Consider the following 18255-nt stretch of genomic DNA (forward strand, 5'->3'; position numbering starts at 1 on the left):
CATCTAAAAGCAACACGTGCTTGCTTTGGCTAATAAATTCTACAAATGATGATTTTTTTTAATTAGCGTATTTTCCATCTGAATGAATCCCTACGTAACTTGGAAACCAACATCAACCCGCCCGCAAAGACACTTCTGTCTGGACAGAGGAGCAGCTGTGCCAGAAACGAACGCAGCCCATCCCGGGCTCCAGAGGGCTGGCGGCAGGGAGAATGGCGAGCGCCGCGTCCGAGGACACGACTCCCGGCGCTCCTAACCAAAGGCCGGGAGCCGGGCAGGGAGGGGGAAGGGACCAAACCGGGACACCCCGAGCGCCCGCCGCCGCCGCCGCGCCAGGGAGGGGGCTCCTGTTTCCTTGACAACCACGCCGGGGCGCAGCCTTCCCAGTGGGCCCGGGGAGGGGAGGGAAAGGGAGGGGAGCGAAGGGACCCCACCCCTCAACCCCGCGCAGGGGCGGCGGCTGCCGGAGGAACCTTCCGGACTTAGCAGCCGCAGGCCTGGCTCGCGGGGCCCTGTCCCGCCGCGGCCGGCGCCTACCGTGTATCCCCGCTCCAGGTCACTCTCCTCGTAGCGAAAGGACGGGATGTAGACCTCCATGGTCGCGCCAGCCGGCCAAGCGGAGGGCGAGCGCGGGGCGGGCTCACGGCCGCGGCCGCCGCCCCGCCCCCGGCCCAGCCGCTCCACCTCCCTTCCCGGAGCCCACGGGACCCAGAGAGTGCGCGGAGCGGGCCAGGGGCGGGAGCCCGAGGGCCGGCAGCCGAGGGCGTGGGGACTCTGTGGCCCGCCGCTCTCTGGGCGGGCCCGGGTCCGGAGCCAGGGGCCGGGAGCCGAGGGCGTGTGGCTCTGGGCTCCTGGGTTTCAGGCCCAAAGGGCGGCAGAGATCAGCTGGGCCCGGAGGAGGCGGGGCCTGGAAACCTGTGAGTCTGCAGAAAAGGGGTGTGCGCGCCACCGCGCCGGGGACAGGGCCGCACCCCGAAGCTCCCTGCCCTTGAGTTTCGAGTGTGCGCTGGGCTTGCAATTTGCAAGACACCACCGTTAACAGATCGCCAGACAGCAAGGAGTAGAAAAGCATGGAGCCTCTTCATTTTGCTTTTTGTTGGTTGAATTTTCGCCTTAACACTCGGCTGGCACGAACAGCAGCGAACCCTGCACTACTTCTACCAAGACTTAACTGTTTCCCTTCGATTCCAGGGTGAGCGTCTCCTTCTGAGTTAGCCGTCGAAATTGGGAATGATGCTATAATACAGAGCCCTAAAGTCGGTTGCTCACTGAGACACACATTCCGATGCTCCAGTTCTAAAATCCTGCCTGTATAGGGCTTTTTAACTATAAGAGAAAAATAGAAGACGTTGCGGGGGGGGGGGGGGGGGAAAAAAAAGAAAAAAAAAGCCCCTCAGGCCAGAACATAATAACCTGAAAATACCTAAAAGATGAAGTGTTCCAATGAGGAAATTTGGTTATCAGATTACATTTGCCAACTCCGAGCTTCTTCCTTAGGTTGGAGCACAGGGCAGAATAGAAACTTGAAGGTGACTTGTATAGCAAGTTTCTTGGGCTGCAAGTAAACAGCTGTGACTAGTCAGTGTGCCCTTGAGGCCAGGGGGCATTTCAACTTGAAACTCTGAAGTTTATGATGAGACCTTAGTCATGCAAAAGAGGAATAATCAGGCCCTTTGCTTTAAGAACTTGCCTGATGTGGACCCTGCAAAGCCCTCTACAGTAGCCTCAGGTGAAGACGCCACCTTCTCACCACACATTTGCAGCTCCAGGATGTGTCCGCCTGTCAGAACGCCATGCCTCAGAATAGGCTGTGCCCTATAACCAGACTAGGCTGTCTCTTTTCTTCCACTGGCCAGCACCTCCAGATGTAACCAAACAGCTCTGTGGGCTCCATGCTGTCTCAGTTCCGAGCCTGGCTTGTAAGTTCCCTTAAACCTCTGGTGACTATCACACGGTATTGTGCCATGTATTTATCTGCCTCACCCCTAGATTCTACAGAAAATACTTTAAAAAAATTATTTTTTATCCTCTTCTTGGCATATTGCCAGGCACATTTTTTGTTAAAGCTTTATATAAGCATTTACTCATCTTTACAAAACCAGCAGGTACCATGCCAGATGTTATTACATCCCATGTCTCATTTAAGCTTCATAACAACCCCACGAGGAAGTGTTATGTACAGTAGGGCTTTCAGGGACTAAGAAGTAGTGTTCCTGTGGCAGAAGACCCCCCAAACAATTTCAGGATTGGTGGAAACAGGTTATTAAGGGCTCAGTGTGTAATGTAAACCAGGATTATGTAATCATAAAATCCTTGAGCTACAGATTGCTGATCAAGCTTTTAATATGCTTTTTATACGATCCTTCCACAACAGCCTGCTAGTAGCCTGCCATATATATTTTTGTCTGGCTTGGCTCACCTATTTACCCATTGGATTTAAGAGTCAGAAATGTATGGGTCCAAGAAGATGTGACAGGTGGTCCAAATGAATCCATTTTTTTTTCTTCCTTTTTTGCTGTCTTCTACTAATAACTGAGTAATTTTGCCTGGCTGAAAATATATACAAGCTCTCAATATGTGGGTGTGTTCTTGAGGGTCTATCAGCACAGCTATAATTGTTATAATTTGTTATTTCATATGGCGTAATTAAAGCTCAGAGAGGATAGCTATGAAATTACTAGCTAATAATTAGAAGAGCTAAATTTCTAATCAAGTTCTGTGGGTAACCACTGTAAAGGAAAGAAGAGAATAGCACTAAAGTAAGAGAACATGGCAAATGTATTATTGTGATGTTCTTACATATCTTTTAGTATGGCTCTATAATCTGTGACAGGTGAACAAAATATCTTCTCAGAACATTAATAAAAATACATGGCAAGTACACATGTAAGAAGTTGAACAGTTAGTATCTGTTAATAAAGGCCAGAAAATTACATAAGAAAAATAACAAAATTCTGCTGGAATCTGGGTAGGAAATCCCTACACTAAAAATACCACATTTACCTAGTATTGGGCAGAAGTATATTTCAGCAAACTTAATGATAAACTGCTTTAAATACCAACTTATATTAGAAGTCTTGACCAAAATCTATCTAGAATATATTACATATTCAACATTCAGTTGTAAGACTAACATATCATGACCAAACAAGATTTATCCAATATAGATAGTTAAACATTAGGAAATCTGTTGCCATATTTCTCACCATTGTCAGATTAGAAAAGAACCAAAATAAATGAGTATGAAAATAAATTTTGACTAATACTAAACTTTCTGTGGGTTATTTGTATGGAAATATGTTAATATAAATGTTTCAGACATTACATGAAATTTCTAAAACTCTTACATGTTCTGGTATAATGTTATAAGTCATAATTCTAGTTATTATTTTAAAATGTATATCTCAGAAATAACTACATTTCATTGTCAATTGCATTATTATGAACTTTCATCAAATCTTTAACCGTGGTCATTTTTAAGTCTTTTGTCATTTACAAACAGTTCTGGGTGTACTCTGATGCTTTTGCAAAAATGTTCCTATAAAAGGGTTTCATCTTCAAGGAATTCATGGAAAAGACTCTGACAAGTACAGGTTTCTGGTTTATGACTATACTGCTGAACTGAATGAATAAGCATTTTCAGAACTCTAATGGAAAACTGATGAATTCATAAAAGTGCTAACAAAAGATCAAGATGAAAAAAAAATTAATTACATGGGACTGAGTGAACTGATGAGGATGATTATAATTTTTGTGACTTTCTGTTTGAATAAAAAATAATAATAATAAAAAAAATTTTTTAATGAAAATAAAATTTGAAACAACATTAATAAATCAGTACACCTCTTCCTAATAATTCTTAACAGGCTAGAAATAACAAGAACCATCTTTAGCTTGATACAGGTTACCACAACCCTATAGCAAATATCCTATTCAACATCATATAAGGAAGCATAAGAATAGTGTCAATAACTTTATCACAAGTATTGTTTGACATTATGCTGGAGGCCTTAGCCAATGCAATAAGACAAGTAAAATAAATAAGATGTATAGATATTGGATAGGAAGATATAAAACTAAGGTTACTTGTAGATGAAATGATCTACATAGAACAGAATCAACTAACAACTTATTAGAACTAATAAAAGTGTTTCATAAGGTGCCAGATATTAAATCATCATATACAAATCAATAGATTTCATATTCAATAGCTTGCTTACACAACAACATTAACCAATTAGAAAATAACAGGGAAAACCAAAAGACTTCATTAACGACGCATTAAAAACTTATAAAATTTCTAAAGATAAACTTAACAAATGTGCAAGACCCATATGAAGAAAACTAAAAAAACATTAAAGGACACAAAAGAAAATCTGAAAATAGTTTTATCATGTTTCTGAATGGGAAGGATCAATATTTTTTTGATTTTCTTGGGTAAGTTTTCACCAAAACAAGTTATAAAGTTAATACAATCAAATGCCCAACCAGCTAAGAAACGTGACAAGATTGTCTGAAAAATGAATAGCCAGGGTAGGTTTGAACAAAAAAAAAAAGAGAGAGAGGATAAGTTAATCTACAGGATGTTAAAACATACTATAAAGCCATAGTATTTAAACCAGTATAATCCTGGAGCAAAATTAGACAAATGATGAAGGGAACCAAATAGCTCAGAAATAAATCCCTTAATAGGTGGGAACATAATATGAAACAACAATGGTATTTCAAAGCTGTGAGGGTAAAAAAATAAACTATTCAATAAATAGCTGAATGTTTAAATAGTTTTAATCAGTATTTAAATAGTAAAGTTTTAATAAATGTTAAAAATAGTATAAATAATGGTGTAATGAATAGTTTATGGATAACTGGCTCTCCATCTGAAAGAAAAGTAAAATTCATTTTTAAAGTGAATTCCACGTATAGTAAAAAGCTCTAGGAAGAAACAGAGCTACAAAACCTTAAAGCAGACAAAGTCTTATTACAAAAAACAAATGTCAAAGACATTAGGGGAAAGATTATACTATATTAGAGTAGATAAAGATTTAAAATTAATGTAAACCAAAGACCGTAAAGTTTAAAAAACATTCAATAAACTGAAAAAATAAATGCAACACATGACAAAGCATTAATGTATATTTTATATGTAAAGAATACATAATGTTCTTAATGGCACAATCAAAAATGGACAGTGTGAACACGCAATTCCCAGAAGCATGCAAGTGGACAAAAAAAAAACAAAAAGAAAAAGAAAAAAAATCTGTATGAGTTATCTATTATCAAGTAAAAAATTACCCCCAAATTTTAGCTGCTTAAAGCAATATGTACTTATTATAGAGTTTCTGTTGGTCAGGAATCTGGGAGCAGTTTAAGTTGCAGACGAGATGTACACCAAGGCTACATCTCAAGACTCTACTGGACTGCAGGATCCACTCACAAAGTGGTTCACTCACATGCCTGGTAAGTTAATGTTGATTGTTGGCAGGAAGCTTCAGTTCCTGGCCACTTGGACCTCTCCATAGAGACATCGAGGCTTCCTCCAAAGCAAAAAAATCCAAAAGAGCTCAGGGCAGAAAGTATACCTACCCTAAGAATTCACACTCCATCATTTCTGCAATATCCTGCTGGTTACAAAGGTTAGCCTATTTAGTGTGAAAGCCACTATACAATGGTTTGAGTCTCAGGAGGCAAGAATTAATCGGGACTATTGTGGAGGGTAGCTAACACATAACCATGAGCAAAGAAACAAATTCTACCATATTATGGGTAAAAATATTTTGGTGTACCTACACTATGAATATTATGTTGCACTTAAAAAAAAACTAATGTTAGGATTTATGGGTTAAGATAACAAATTGAACATACATAATTTCACTCCATCTAGCCCCAGTAAAACTGCAACAAGGAATTTCTCTCTCTTTTTTTTTTGACGCATAAAGATAGGAAAAGCAGGAGAAGAGAGAATAGCAAAAAGATTTTTATAAGCTAGAAAGCAGATAGATGAGAAGTAACTTTCAGCAAACAAGTAAAAGCCAAATTAAAGCCAGCAGTGGGAAAGCTGAAAATCAACCTGATTTACACAGGACAATACCCAAAAAGATCAGCGAGAGGAACAGAAGATACATCTAGAATAGGAGGTAGTTGGCTAAAAGAAGGAAGATTGAATGAAGGCTGAGAATTGGGAAAAATCCCTTAATCCCCTCTTCCATCTTTGCTCAGTTCTAGAGGATATTTCCTCAAGAGAGAATAAAAAAGAGAGTCTTTGCATCAGAAGTTGACTTGCCCAGCTGAGGGCATGGAAACTCTTATCAAAAAATAGTTGGGGTCTGGGAGTAAATGATCATATACATATTGAATGATGAATGCTGAAACCTTATAGAGGCTGGCAGCTACACCTTTACCTTCCAGGCAAGAAACATGAAGATATTCTCTGGGAAATCTGACAAGCCCAAGAGAAAAAAAGCTAGAAATACCAACATTGGAAATTCCCAATGAGAATACAAACAGCCCAATGAGATTACTCTTCAGTGATGTTCAAATCTGATAGGCCTTGGGTGTGGCCAAGATGGAGGAGCAGGAAGACCCTGAGCTCAGCTCCTCCCACAGGCACACCAAAACTACAACTATTTACACAGAAACTATTGATGAGAATGATCTGAAGACTAGCAGAAAAGATTTTCCACAGCTAAAGATATAAAGAAAGAACGACAACAAGACCTGGTAGGAGGGGTAGAGATCAGTATAGTCAAGACCCACATTCCTGGGGTAGGCAACAACACAAACAAAAGGATAATCACAACTGGAGAGGTTCTCCCCAAGGAGTGAGGGGTTCAAACTCCACATGGGGCTCCCCAGCCCAGAGTTCCTGCACTGAGAAGACAGGCCCCCAGAACATGTGGCTGTGAAGGCCAATGGGGCTTGTGTACAGGAGAGCCAGAGGGCTGTGGGAAACAGAGACCCTGCTTAAAGGGCACATGCAAAATCTCACATACTCCAAGTCCCAGTACAGGGGCAGTAATCTGAAAGGAGCCTTAGTTAGACACACCTGCTGATCTTGGAAGGCCTGCTGGAGAGGTAGGAGGCAATTGATACTCTCCCTGAGAACACAGACACTGGCAGTATCCATTTTGGGGAGCTCATTCTTCCACAAGGAGACAGATGCTGGCAAGCACCATTTTGGAGTCCTCCCTCTAGCCTATCAGCACCAGGGCCTTATGTACCCAGGAGCAGGTCAACACCAGTCCTAAGCAGTCAGCCCCACTGGGACCCAGCCCTACCCATCAGCAGGCTGACAGCCTCCATATAAGGCAGGACCTGATAGCCAACTAAGTTGGGGGCCAGCCCCACCTAGTAGTGAGCCCACCACAAGAGAAATGCCCACACAGCCCATGTAGGGGGCACCTCTAGAGTGTATAGCTCAAGTGACCAAAAAGGAGTATGCTCCTGAGCCCCATAGGATGTCTCCCACATAAGGCCACTTCTTCAAGATTGGAAAATGTAATCAGTTTACCTAATACATAGAAATAAAAGCAATGAATGAGACAAAATGAGGCAACAGAGGAATATGTTCCAAACGAAGCAACAAGATGAAACCCCAGAAGAACTAAGCCAAATGGAGATAAGCAATCTATCCAATAAAGATGGGTGGGGGGTGGGAGGGAGGGGATATATGTATACACATAGCTGATTCACTTCGTTGTACAGCAGAAACTAAAGCAACATTGTAAAGCAACTATACCCCAATTGTAACAAAAAAAAAGAGTTCAATGTGATGATCATAAAGATGCTCAATGAACTCAGGAGAAAAATAGATGAACACACTGAGAATGTTAACAAAGAATTAGAACATATAAAGAAGAACCAAACAGAGCAGAAGAATATAATAACTGAAATTAAAAATACAACAGAAGGAAACTGACAGTAGATTAGATGATATAGAGGAATGGACTGGCAACCTGGAAGACAGAGTAGTGGAAATCACCCAAGATTTATTTTTTTTAAGCCAAGAAAAAGGATTTTAAAAAGTAAAGATATGGACTTTCTTGGTGGTGCAGTGGTTGAGAGTACGCCTGCCGACACAGGGGACACGGGTTCGTGCCCCGGTCTGAGAAGATCCCACATGCCGCGGAGTGGCTGGGCCCGTGAGCCATGGTCACTGAGCTTGAGGGTCCGGAGCCTGTGCTCTGCAACAGGAGAGGCCATAACAGTGAGAGGCCTGCGTACTGCCAAAAAAAAATTATAAATAAATAAATAAATAAAAATAAAAAAGTAAAGATAGTTTAAGAGACATCTTAGAAAACATCAAGAATACTAACATTCACATTATAGGGGTCCCAAAAAGAGAAGTGAGAGAGAAAAGGGCAGAAATTTATTTAAAGAAATAATAGCTGAAAAATTCCCTAACCTGGGAAAGGAAACAGACATCCAAGTCCAAGAAACACAGTCTAAAACAAGATGAACCCAAACAGAACAACACCAACACACATTGTAATTAAAATGGCAAGATTAAAGATAAAGACAGAATCTTAGAAGCAGCAAGGGAAAAGCAACTAGTTATATACAAGGGAACTCCCATAAGACTGTCACCTGACTTTGCAGCAGAAACTCTCCAGGCCAGAAGGGAATGGCATGATGTATTTGAAGTGGTGAAAGGAAAAAACCTACAACAAAGAATACTCTACCCAGCAAGGCTAACATTCAGATTTGAAAAAGAGATAAAGAGTTTTACAGGCAGGCAAAATCTAAAAGAGTTCAGCACCACCAAACCAGCTTTACAGGAAATGATAAAGGGACTTCTCTAAGCATAAAAGAAACACAACACGAAATATGAAAATTACAAAAGGAAAATCTCGTTGGCAAAGGCAAACATATAGTACAGTAAAGGTAAGATTATAAAGCTAGTAGGAAGTTTAAGACAAAAGTAGTAAAATCATCTATATCCATAATAAGTAATTAAGGAATACACAACACAAAAAGATGACAAAAACATTATTTGTGGTGGGGAGGGTAAAGATATAGGGTTGGTAGAATGTGTTGGAACTTAAGAGATCATCAACTTAAAATAATTATATATATGCTTATATATAAACCTCCTGGTAACCACAAACCAAAAATGTATAACAGATAACACACACAAAAAGAGAAAGAAATCAAAACAAAACATGAAACAGTCATCAAATCACAAAGGAAGAGAGCCAAAGAAGAAGAAAGGAACAAAAAACTACAAAAAGCAACCAGAAAACAATTAACAAAATTGCAATAAGTACATAGCTATCAATAATTATGTTAAATGTAAATGGACTAAATGCTCCAATGAAAAGACGTAGAGTGGCTGAATGAATACAAAAACAAGATCCATATATATGCTGCCTACAAGAGACTCATTTCAGATATAAAGACACATACAGACTGATAGTGAGGGGATGGAAAAAGGCATTCCATGCAAATGAAAACCAAAAAAAAACTGGGGTAGCAATACTTATATCAGACAAAATAGACTTTAAAATAAAAACTACAACAAGAAAAAAAAAGGGGAGAGACCTTGAAGATGGCAGAGGAGTAAGACATGGAGATCACCTTCCTCCCCACAAATACATCAGAAATACATCTACATGTGGAACAACTCCTACAGAACACCCACTGAATGCTGGCAGAAGACCTCAGACTTCCCAAAAGGCAAGAAACTCCCCACGTAGGGCAAAAAAAAAGAAAAAACAGAGACAAAAGATTAGAGATGAGACCCGCACTTATGGGAGGGAGCTGTGAAGGAGGAAAAGTTTCCATACACTAGGAAGCCCCTTCACTGGTGGAGACAGGGGTGGTGGCGGGGAAGCTTCGGAGCCATGGAGGAAAGCGCAGCAACAGGGGTACAGAGGGCAAAGGGGAGGGATTCCCGCACAGAGGATCAGTGCTGACCAGCAGTCACCAGCCGGAGAGGCCTGTCTGCTCACCCGCCGGAGTGGGTGGGGGCTGAGAGCTGAGGCTCCGGCTTGGAGGTCAGATCCCAGGGAGAGGACTGGAGTTGGCTGCGTGAACACAGCCTGAAGGGGGCTAGAGCACCACAGCTAGCCGGGAGGGAGTCCGGGAAAAAGTCTGGACCTGCCTAAGAGGCAAGAGACCATTGTTTCTGGGTGCACGAGAAGAGGGGATTCAGAGCACTGCCTAAACAAGTTCCAGAGATGCGCGTGAGCCACGGCTACCAGCACGGACATCAGAGATGGGCATGAGACACTAAGGCTGCTGCTGGAGCCATCAAGCACCCTCTGTGCAAGCACAAATCACTATCCACACCTCCCCTCCCGAGAGCCTGTGCATCCTGCCACAGCCAGGGTCCCGTGATCCAGGGACAACTTCCCCAGGAGAATACACGGCGCACCTCAGGCTGCTGCAACGTCATGCTGGCCTCTGCCGCCGCAGGCTCACCCCGCATCCGTACCCCTCCCTCCCCACGGCCTGAGTAGGCCAGAGACCCCTAGTCACCTGCTACTTTAACCCTATCCCGTCTGAGTGAAGAACAGACACTCTCAGGTGACCTACATTCAGAGGCGGGGCCAAATCCAAAGCTGAAACCCAGGAGCTATGTGAACAAAAAAGAGAAAGCCATGTGGCTGACAGGGTGTTGGGGCTCCAGCCAGGTGTCAGGCCTGTGCCTCTGAGATGGGAGAGCCGAGTGCAGGATATTGGTCCACCAGAGAACCCCCAGCTCCAGGTAATATCAAACAGCGAAAGCTCTCCTAGAGATCTCCATCTCAGTGCTAAGACCCAGCTCCATGCAATGACCAGCAAGCTACAGTGCTGGACACCCTATGCCAAACAATGAGCAAGACAGGAACACAACCCCACCCATTAGCAGAGAGGCTGCCCCAAATCATAATAAGTCCACAGACACCCCAAAACACACCACCGGATGCAGTTCTGCCCACCAGAAAGACAAGATCCAGCCTCATCCAACAGAACACAGGCACCAGTCCCCTCCACTAGGAAGCCTACACAACCCACTGAACCAACCTTAGCCACTGGGGGCAGACGCCAAAAACAATGGGAACTACGAACCTGCAGCCTGTGAAAGAGACCCCAAACACAGTAAGTTAAGCAAAATGAGAAGACAGAGAAACACACAGCAGATGAAGGAGTAAGGTAAAAACCCACCAGACCAAACAAATGAAGAGGAAATAGGCAGTCTACCTCAAAAAGAATTCAGAGTAATGACAGTAAAGATGATCCAAAATCTTGGAAATAGAATGGAGAAAATACAAGAAATGTTTAACAAGGACGTAGAAGAACTAAAGAGCAAACAAACAACGATGAACATAGAATAAATGAAATTTTAAAATCTCTAGAAGGAATCAAGAGCAGAATAACTGAGGCAGAAGAACGGATAAGTGACCTGGAAGATAAAATTGTGGAAATAACTATCACAGAGCAGAATAAAGAAAAAAGAATGAAAAGAAATGAGGACAGTCTCAGAGACCTCTGGGACAACATTAAATGCACCAACATTTGAATTATAGGGGTCCCAGAAGAAGAAGAGAAAAAGAAAGGGGCTGAGAAAATATTTGAAGAGATTATAGTTGAAAACTTCTCTAATATGGGAAAGGAAACAGTTAAGTCCAGGAAGCAGAGAGAGTCCCATGCAGGATAAATCAAAGGAGAAACACACCAAGACACATGTTAATTAAGCTATCAAAAATTAAATACGAAGAAAAAATATTAAAAGCAGCAAGAGAAAAACAAAAAATAACATACAAGGGAATCCCCAAAAGGTTAACAGCTGATCTTTCAGCAGAAACTCTGCAGGTCAGAAGGGAGTGGCATGACATATTTAAAGTGATGAAAGGGAAAAACCTACAACCAAGATTACTCTACCCGGCAAGGATCTCATTCAGATCTGACAGAGAAATTAAAACCTTTACAGACAAACTAAAGCTAAGAGAATTCAGCACCACCAAACCAGCTTTACAACAAATGCTAAAGGAACTTCTCAAGGCAGGAAAAACAGGGAAGGAAATGACCTACAATAACAAACCCAAAACAATTAAGAAAATAGTAATAGGAACATACATATTGTTAACTACCTTAAATGTAAATGGATTAAATGCTCCAACCAAAAGACGTAGATTGGCTGAATGGATACAAAAACAAGACCTGTATATATGTTGTCTACAAGAGACCCACTTCAGACTTAGGGACACATACAGACTGAAAGTGAAGGAATGGAAAAAGATATTCCATGCAAATGTAAACCAAAAGATAGCTGGAGTAGCAATTCTCATATCAGACAAAATAGACTCTTAAATAAAGCCTATTACAAGAGACAAAGAAGGACACTACATAATGATCAAGGGGTCAATCCAAGAAGCTATAACAACTGTAAATATATACGCACCCAACATAGGAGCACCTCAATACATAAGGCAAATGCTAACAGCCATAAAAGGGGAAACTGACAGTAACACAATCATAGTAGAGGACTGTAACACCCCACTTTCACCAATGGACATATCAACCAATATGAAAATAAAAAAGGAAACATAAGAATTAAATGATACATTAAACAAGATGGACTTAATTGATATTTATAGGATATTCCATCCATAAACAACAGAATACACTTTCTTCTGAAGTGCTCATGGAACATTCTCCAGGATAGATCATATCTTGGTTCACAAATCAAGCCTTGGTAAATTTAAGAAAATTGAAATTATATCAAGTAGCTTTTACAACCACAACACTATGAGACTAGATATCAATTACTGTAAAAACTACAAACACATGAAGGCTAAATAATACACTACTAAATAACCAAGAGATCACTGAGGAAATCAAAGAGGAAATCGAAAAATACCTAGAAACAATTACAAAGAAAACACGAAGACCCAAAACCTATGGAATGCAGCAAAAGCAGTTCTAAAAGGGAAGTTTATAGCAATACAATACTACCAGAATAAACAAGAAATATCTCAAATAAACAACCTAACCTTACACCTAAAGCCATTAGAGAAAGAAGAACAGAAAATACCCAACGTTAGCAGAAGGAAAGAAATCATAAAGAGGTAAATTTAAGAAAATTGAAATTATATCAAGTAGCTTTTACAACCACAACACTATGAGACTAGATATCAATTACTGTAAAAACTACAAACACATGAAGGCTAAATAATACACTACTAAATAACCAAGAGATCACTGAGGAAATCAAAGAGGAAATCGAAAAATACCTAGAAACAATTACAAAGAAAACACGAAGACCCAAAACCTATGGAATGCAGCAAAAGCAGTTCTAAAAGGGAAGTTTATAGCAATACAATACTACCAGAATAAACAAGAAATATCTCAAATAAACAACCTAACCTTACACCTAAAGCCATTAGAGAAAGAAGAACAGAAAATACCCAACGTTAGCAGAAGGAAAGAAATCATAAAGGTCAGATCAGAAATAAATGAAAAAGAAATGAAGGAAACAATAGCAAAGATCAATAAAACTAAAAGCTGGTTATTAACTGTAAAGCAATTATATTCCAATAAAGATGTAAAAAAAAAAAGAATGAAATCTTGTCAAGTGAGACAACATGGATGGACCTCGAGGGCATTATGAAATAAGTCAGACAGAGAAAGACAAATACCATATAATCTCACTTATATGTGGAATCTAAAGCAAACAAACAAACAAAAACCAAGCTCTCAGATACAGAAAACAGATTAGCGGTTGCTGGACATGGGGGCAAAATGGGTTAGGAAAGTCAAAAGGTACAAACTTCCAGTTACAAAATAAATGTTATGCAGACGTATAATTGTTAACAATATAGTTAATAATACTGTATTGCAAATTTGAAAGTTGCTTAGAGAATAGATCTTAAAAGTTCTCATTGGAAGAAAAAAAAGTTTTGTAACTATATATGGTGACTGATGGTGATAATCATTTCACAATATATACAAATGTAGAATCATTATATTGTAGATGTGAAACTAATACAATCTTATATGTCAATTATACCTCAATAAAAAAAATTTTTTTTAAATGAAAAATAGAACTGCCATATGACCCAGCAATCCCACATCTGGGTATATATCTGAATAAAAATTTTTAAAAACCCATTAATTTGAAAAGATACATGCATTCCTATGTTCATTGTAGCATTATTACAATAGTCAAGATATGGAAGCAACCTATGTGTCTATCAATAGATTAATGAATAAAGATATCATATATGTATATATATGTGTGTATATATATGTATACATATACATACATACGATGCAATACTCAGCCATAAAAAGGAATGAAATCTTGACATTTGTGACAACATGTATGACCCTGGTGGGCATTATGCTAAGTGAAAATAAAGTAAGACAGAGAAAGACACTGTATGATATCACTTATATGTGGAATCTAAAAAAGAAAACACATGAACAAATATAACAATACAATAAAAGACTCACAGGTACAGAGAACAAACTCATGGTTACCAGAGGGGATGGGGATGCGGAGATGAAAAAAAAAAGGTAACTATGTGAGGTAATAAATGCTAATTAGTTTGATTGTGGTGATCATTTCACAATGTATATTTATATGAAACCATCACATTCACCTTTAATGTATATAATTTTTGTCAATTAGACCTCAGTAAAGCTGGACATTTTTTTTTAGTTTGACAGAGCTTCCAATCAGCTTTCAGTTCCCACTGCTAATGTTGAGAAGATATCCAAGGAGTAACAAATAGCTGAGCAAAGCATCTAACATGGGAGAGAAATAAAAATAGAAAAATAATTTTGAGATAACAGAAACAAGGAGTAAAAAACTTTAAAAAAGTAAACTATCACTAATATCCTCAGAGAGATACAGGAAGACATTGCATCTATGAAACAAGAATAGAAAGCTACTTAATAATAGGATCAGAAAATAAGAGTACATTCAGAGAGTAGAACAAAGTTCAGAGAGTAGAACAAAATAACAGATGCAAAATAAGAAAGAACAATAACATCATCAGTCGAGGACATCCAATATTCAAATAATGAGTCTTCCAGAATGAGAAGAGAGAATATAGAAGGGAGGAAATCATGAGTGAAATAACTCAAGAAAACGTCCAGAACTGAATATCGTGTTTGCAGACTGAAAGCACCCACACACGATGAAAACAGATATATACTATAGCAAATCCGTATGAGATTTAGAACACTGGAGATAAAAGAGATCCTATATTCTGGAAAGGGGTGATGGTGAGGGGACAATTCATATACAAAAGATCAGAAAACAGAATGGCTTTGGAATTCTGAACAGCAACACTGGAAGGTACAAGACAATGGAGCAATGTCTTCAAAATTCTAGAGAAAATGATTTCAAACATATAATGAGTTAATTTTCCTTAATCCTTGATAATTTAAGTCTTGAGTATAGTCTCTATGCATCATTTTCAGGAACCTACTCTGTATATCTACCAAAATGAAAGAATAAATCAAGAAGGAGGAAACTGTGGGGTATACAGAACAGCAAATACAACCCTGGGGAGAAGCAAAGGGAATCTTCAGGATTGTCTGTGCAACAGGCATAAAAAAGTAACCAGTCCAGACCGGAGCAAACTGACTCAAGAGGCAGACATTCTGAGGGCTACTTTCACAATGCTTTCTGCCATATCTTCTTTTCAACCTAAGAAACTACTGGAGAATATACTATTCCAACACAAGAGAATAAACCAAGAAGGAGGAAGGCATGAAACCCAGGATATAGGGAATGGATCCCAGGAGAAATGTAAGGTCAATTCCACAGCTGAGAGCAAGGCAAATCCAGAGACACAACAGACCCAGAGCACCAGTTCAGAGAAAGCAGAAGTCCTCAGTAGAGAGAGTCCTAAGGAAAGCAATTGGAATTGTTAAATTACCTGATCTGAGTGATCTTGTGGGAAATGTACTAAGAGACTGTAGGAAGACATGGAAAAAATTAGCAAGATTAAAATAAAAAAAGCACCAACCAAATGAAAAAAATCAAGGCATGTTCTACCTCAGGGAAAAAAAATAGGAAAGTCATTGAAAAAAAGGAATCTCTGAGAAACTGTTACAACCAAGAGGAGCAGAAGGAGACATGACAACTAAATGTAATGTGGTCTTTTGGATGGAATCCTGGAAGAGAAAAAGGACATTAGGCAAAAACAAAGGAAATCTGAATTAACTATGGACTCCAGCTAATAATAATGTAACCGTATTGGTTCATTAATTATATAACAAATGTACTATACTAATATGTTAATAATAAGGGAAACCAGGTATGGAGTGTATGGTAACTCTGTATGTACTACCTTCACAATTTTTCTGTAAATTTAATATTGTTCTAAAAATAAAGTTTATTTTTTCAAAAAGGAAGAAAATCACGATTAAATATATTATCACTCTCAGCAGTGAACAATATTTGTAAAGGCATAAAAATGCAAATATTGATTACTGATTTAACCAAAAATTTTGACTGCATTGGAAGTGGGAGATGAGTGTATGAAGCAGACGGATGGCAGACTAAGAGAAATAAACTCTCATTTCCCATAAAAAAGATAAGTGGATGATGTCTAAAATTGGTGATTCAAATCATAGCAGGATATGTATTTTACTTAGAAATGTGAAGTATTTAAATGGCAGAAGAAACAGCTAAGAGTAGAAAGAGGTTATCTTTGAGGAAAAGGACTGGAGAAATTGCAGTTTGTGGGGCAGAGAAACACTGTATTTTGTTAATTAGCCTTTCCAATGCCAGTTTAGTTTTCAGACTATGTCCATGTAGTGATTTGATGAGATAAACATTAATCTAAAAATCAGAAGATTAAAGTCGAGTTTTATCTGCTGATATGCAAAAAGCTTTCAATACTTTAGCAAATCAAAAAGTAAATTAAAGGAATCCACAGAAATTAGCTTCATCGCACTACAAAGAGCTCTACGCAGTTGTCATATTGATATTCTTTTAAAAAAGTGGCAGTACACTAAATATTAATGTCATTTCTGAAACTTAGGTTTCCTCCTTTGACCATTTTCTTCATTCTTATTTCCTCATTACCAGAAAAACGATTCTTTCACCTCACATCTACATTCCCCAATTTGTGCCTGTCACCTCATTTGCCTTCATCTCTTTTTAGTCATTTAAATTATTTCAAAATCCCTTCCCCCTTGACTTTTCTCACACACAACAACAATCCCTAATCTTGAATGAATCCAACCTTCTGTTTTAAGTCCTGCTTTTTCATGGCTGAAAAAAATTGATACTTTGGTTGGCTTCATTTTATTTATTTTAAAATATTTATTTATTTGGCTGTGCTGGGTCTTAGTTGTGGCACACGGGATCTTCATTGCCGCATGTGGGATCTTTTTTAGTTGTGGCATGTGGGATCTAGTTCCCTGATCAGGGATCGAACCCGGGCCCCTGCATTGGGAGTGTGGTGTCTTAACCACTGGACCACCACAGAAGTCCCTTGGTTGGCTTCATTCTATTATTTAAAATATTTAATTTTGGCGGCACCAGGTCTTAGTTACAGCACATGGGATCTTTAGTTGTGGCATGCAGACTTCTTAGTTGTGGCATGCAGACTTCTTAGTTGTGGTATGTGGACTCTTAGTTGCAGCATGCGGGATCTAGTTCCCCAACCAGGGATCCAACCTGGACCCCCTGCATTGGGGGCACAGAGTCTTACCCCCTGGACCACCAGGGAAGTCCCTTGGCTTCATTTTAAATTCCTGATTTCCACACTTATTTGAAAGTCAGTACTCATCCATAGCCCTCTTACCCTTCTCGATTTGTTTTCTAACATCTACCATTTTCCTTTGTGTTTTCTAAACATCTTTGGCCCCCAATCTCTTCTCTGGCTTTTTTGCTGATATCATTCCCTGATGATGGCTTAATTTCCTATTTCACTAAGAAAATAAAAGCATTCAGGCATTGTTTCCAAATATATCTTTCTTTCCCTTCCTTTTTGTTCGGAGGAAGAAACATCCATACTTTTTTCCTGAGGCTCCTTCCATCTACTTGACTTCTTCACTTCCATTCTTCCCTTAGATGTTAGTTGTATGTGGAATTTTGTCCTCAGTAGGCTGATCACATTCTATTTGTTCTCTGAGAAGGCATTCATTAACAATCATGGTTTTAAGGGATCAAGCAAGTTCACATTTCTAAGTTGATGGTGCAATACCTAGCCCTGCCTATGTTTTCATACATTTTCATCTTGAATGTCCAAAGGTACATCAAAAACAACATGGGGGGAGGCTGGGATTAGCAGATGCAAACTATTACAT

General features: G+C 39.4%; 1 protein-coding gene across 1 annotated transcript in view; it reads right to left on the bottom strand.

Annotated features, from left to right (window-relative positions):
- SNX24 (sorting nexin 24) overlaps positions 1-671 on the bottom strand; it is a 162756-nt gene extending 162085 nt beyond the window's left edge. Inside the window, exon 1 of the mRNA XM_024757189.1 lies at positions 538-671. Coding sequence (XP_024612957.1) covers positions 538-597 — 60 coding nt within the window. The 5' untranslated portion in view covers positions 598-671. The remainder of the gene's footprint in view (positions 1-537) is intronic.
- Between the last annotated feature and the right edge of the window lie 17584 nt (positions 672-18255).

Source organism: Neophocaena asiaeorientalis, unplaced genomic scaffold (genome assembly GCF_003031525.2).
Source record: "Neophocaena asiaeorientalis asiaeorientalis breed wild unplaced genomic scaffold, Neophocaena_asiaeorientalis_V1.1 scaffold149, whole genome shotgun sequence".
NCBI lineage: Eukaryota > Metazoa > Chordata > Mammalia > Artiodactyla > Phocoenidae > Neophocaena > Neophocaena asiaeorientalis.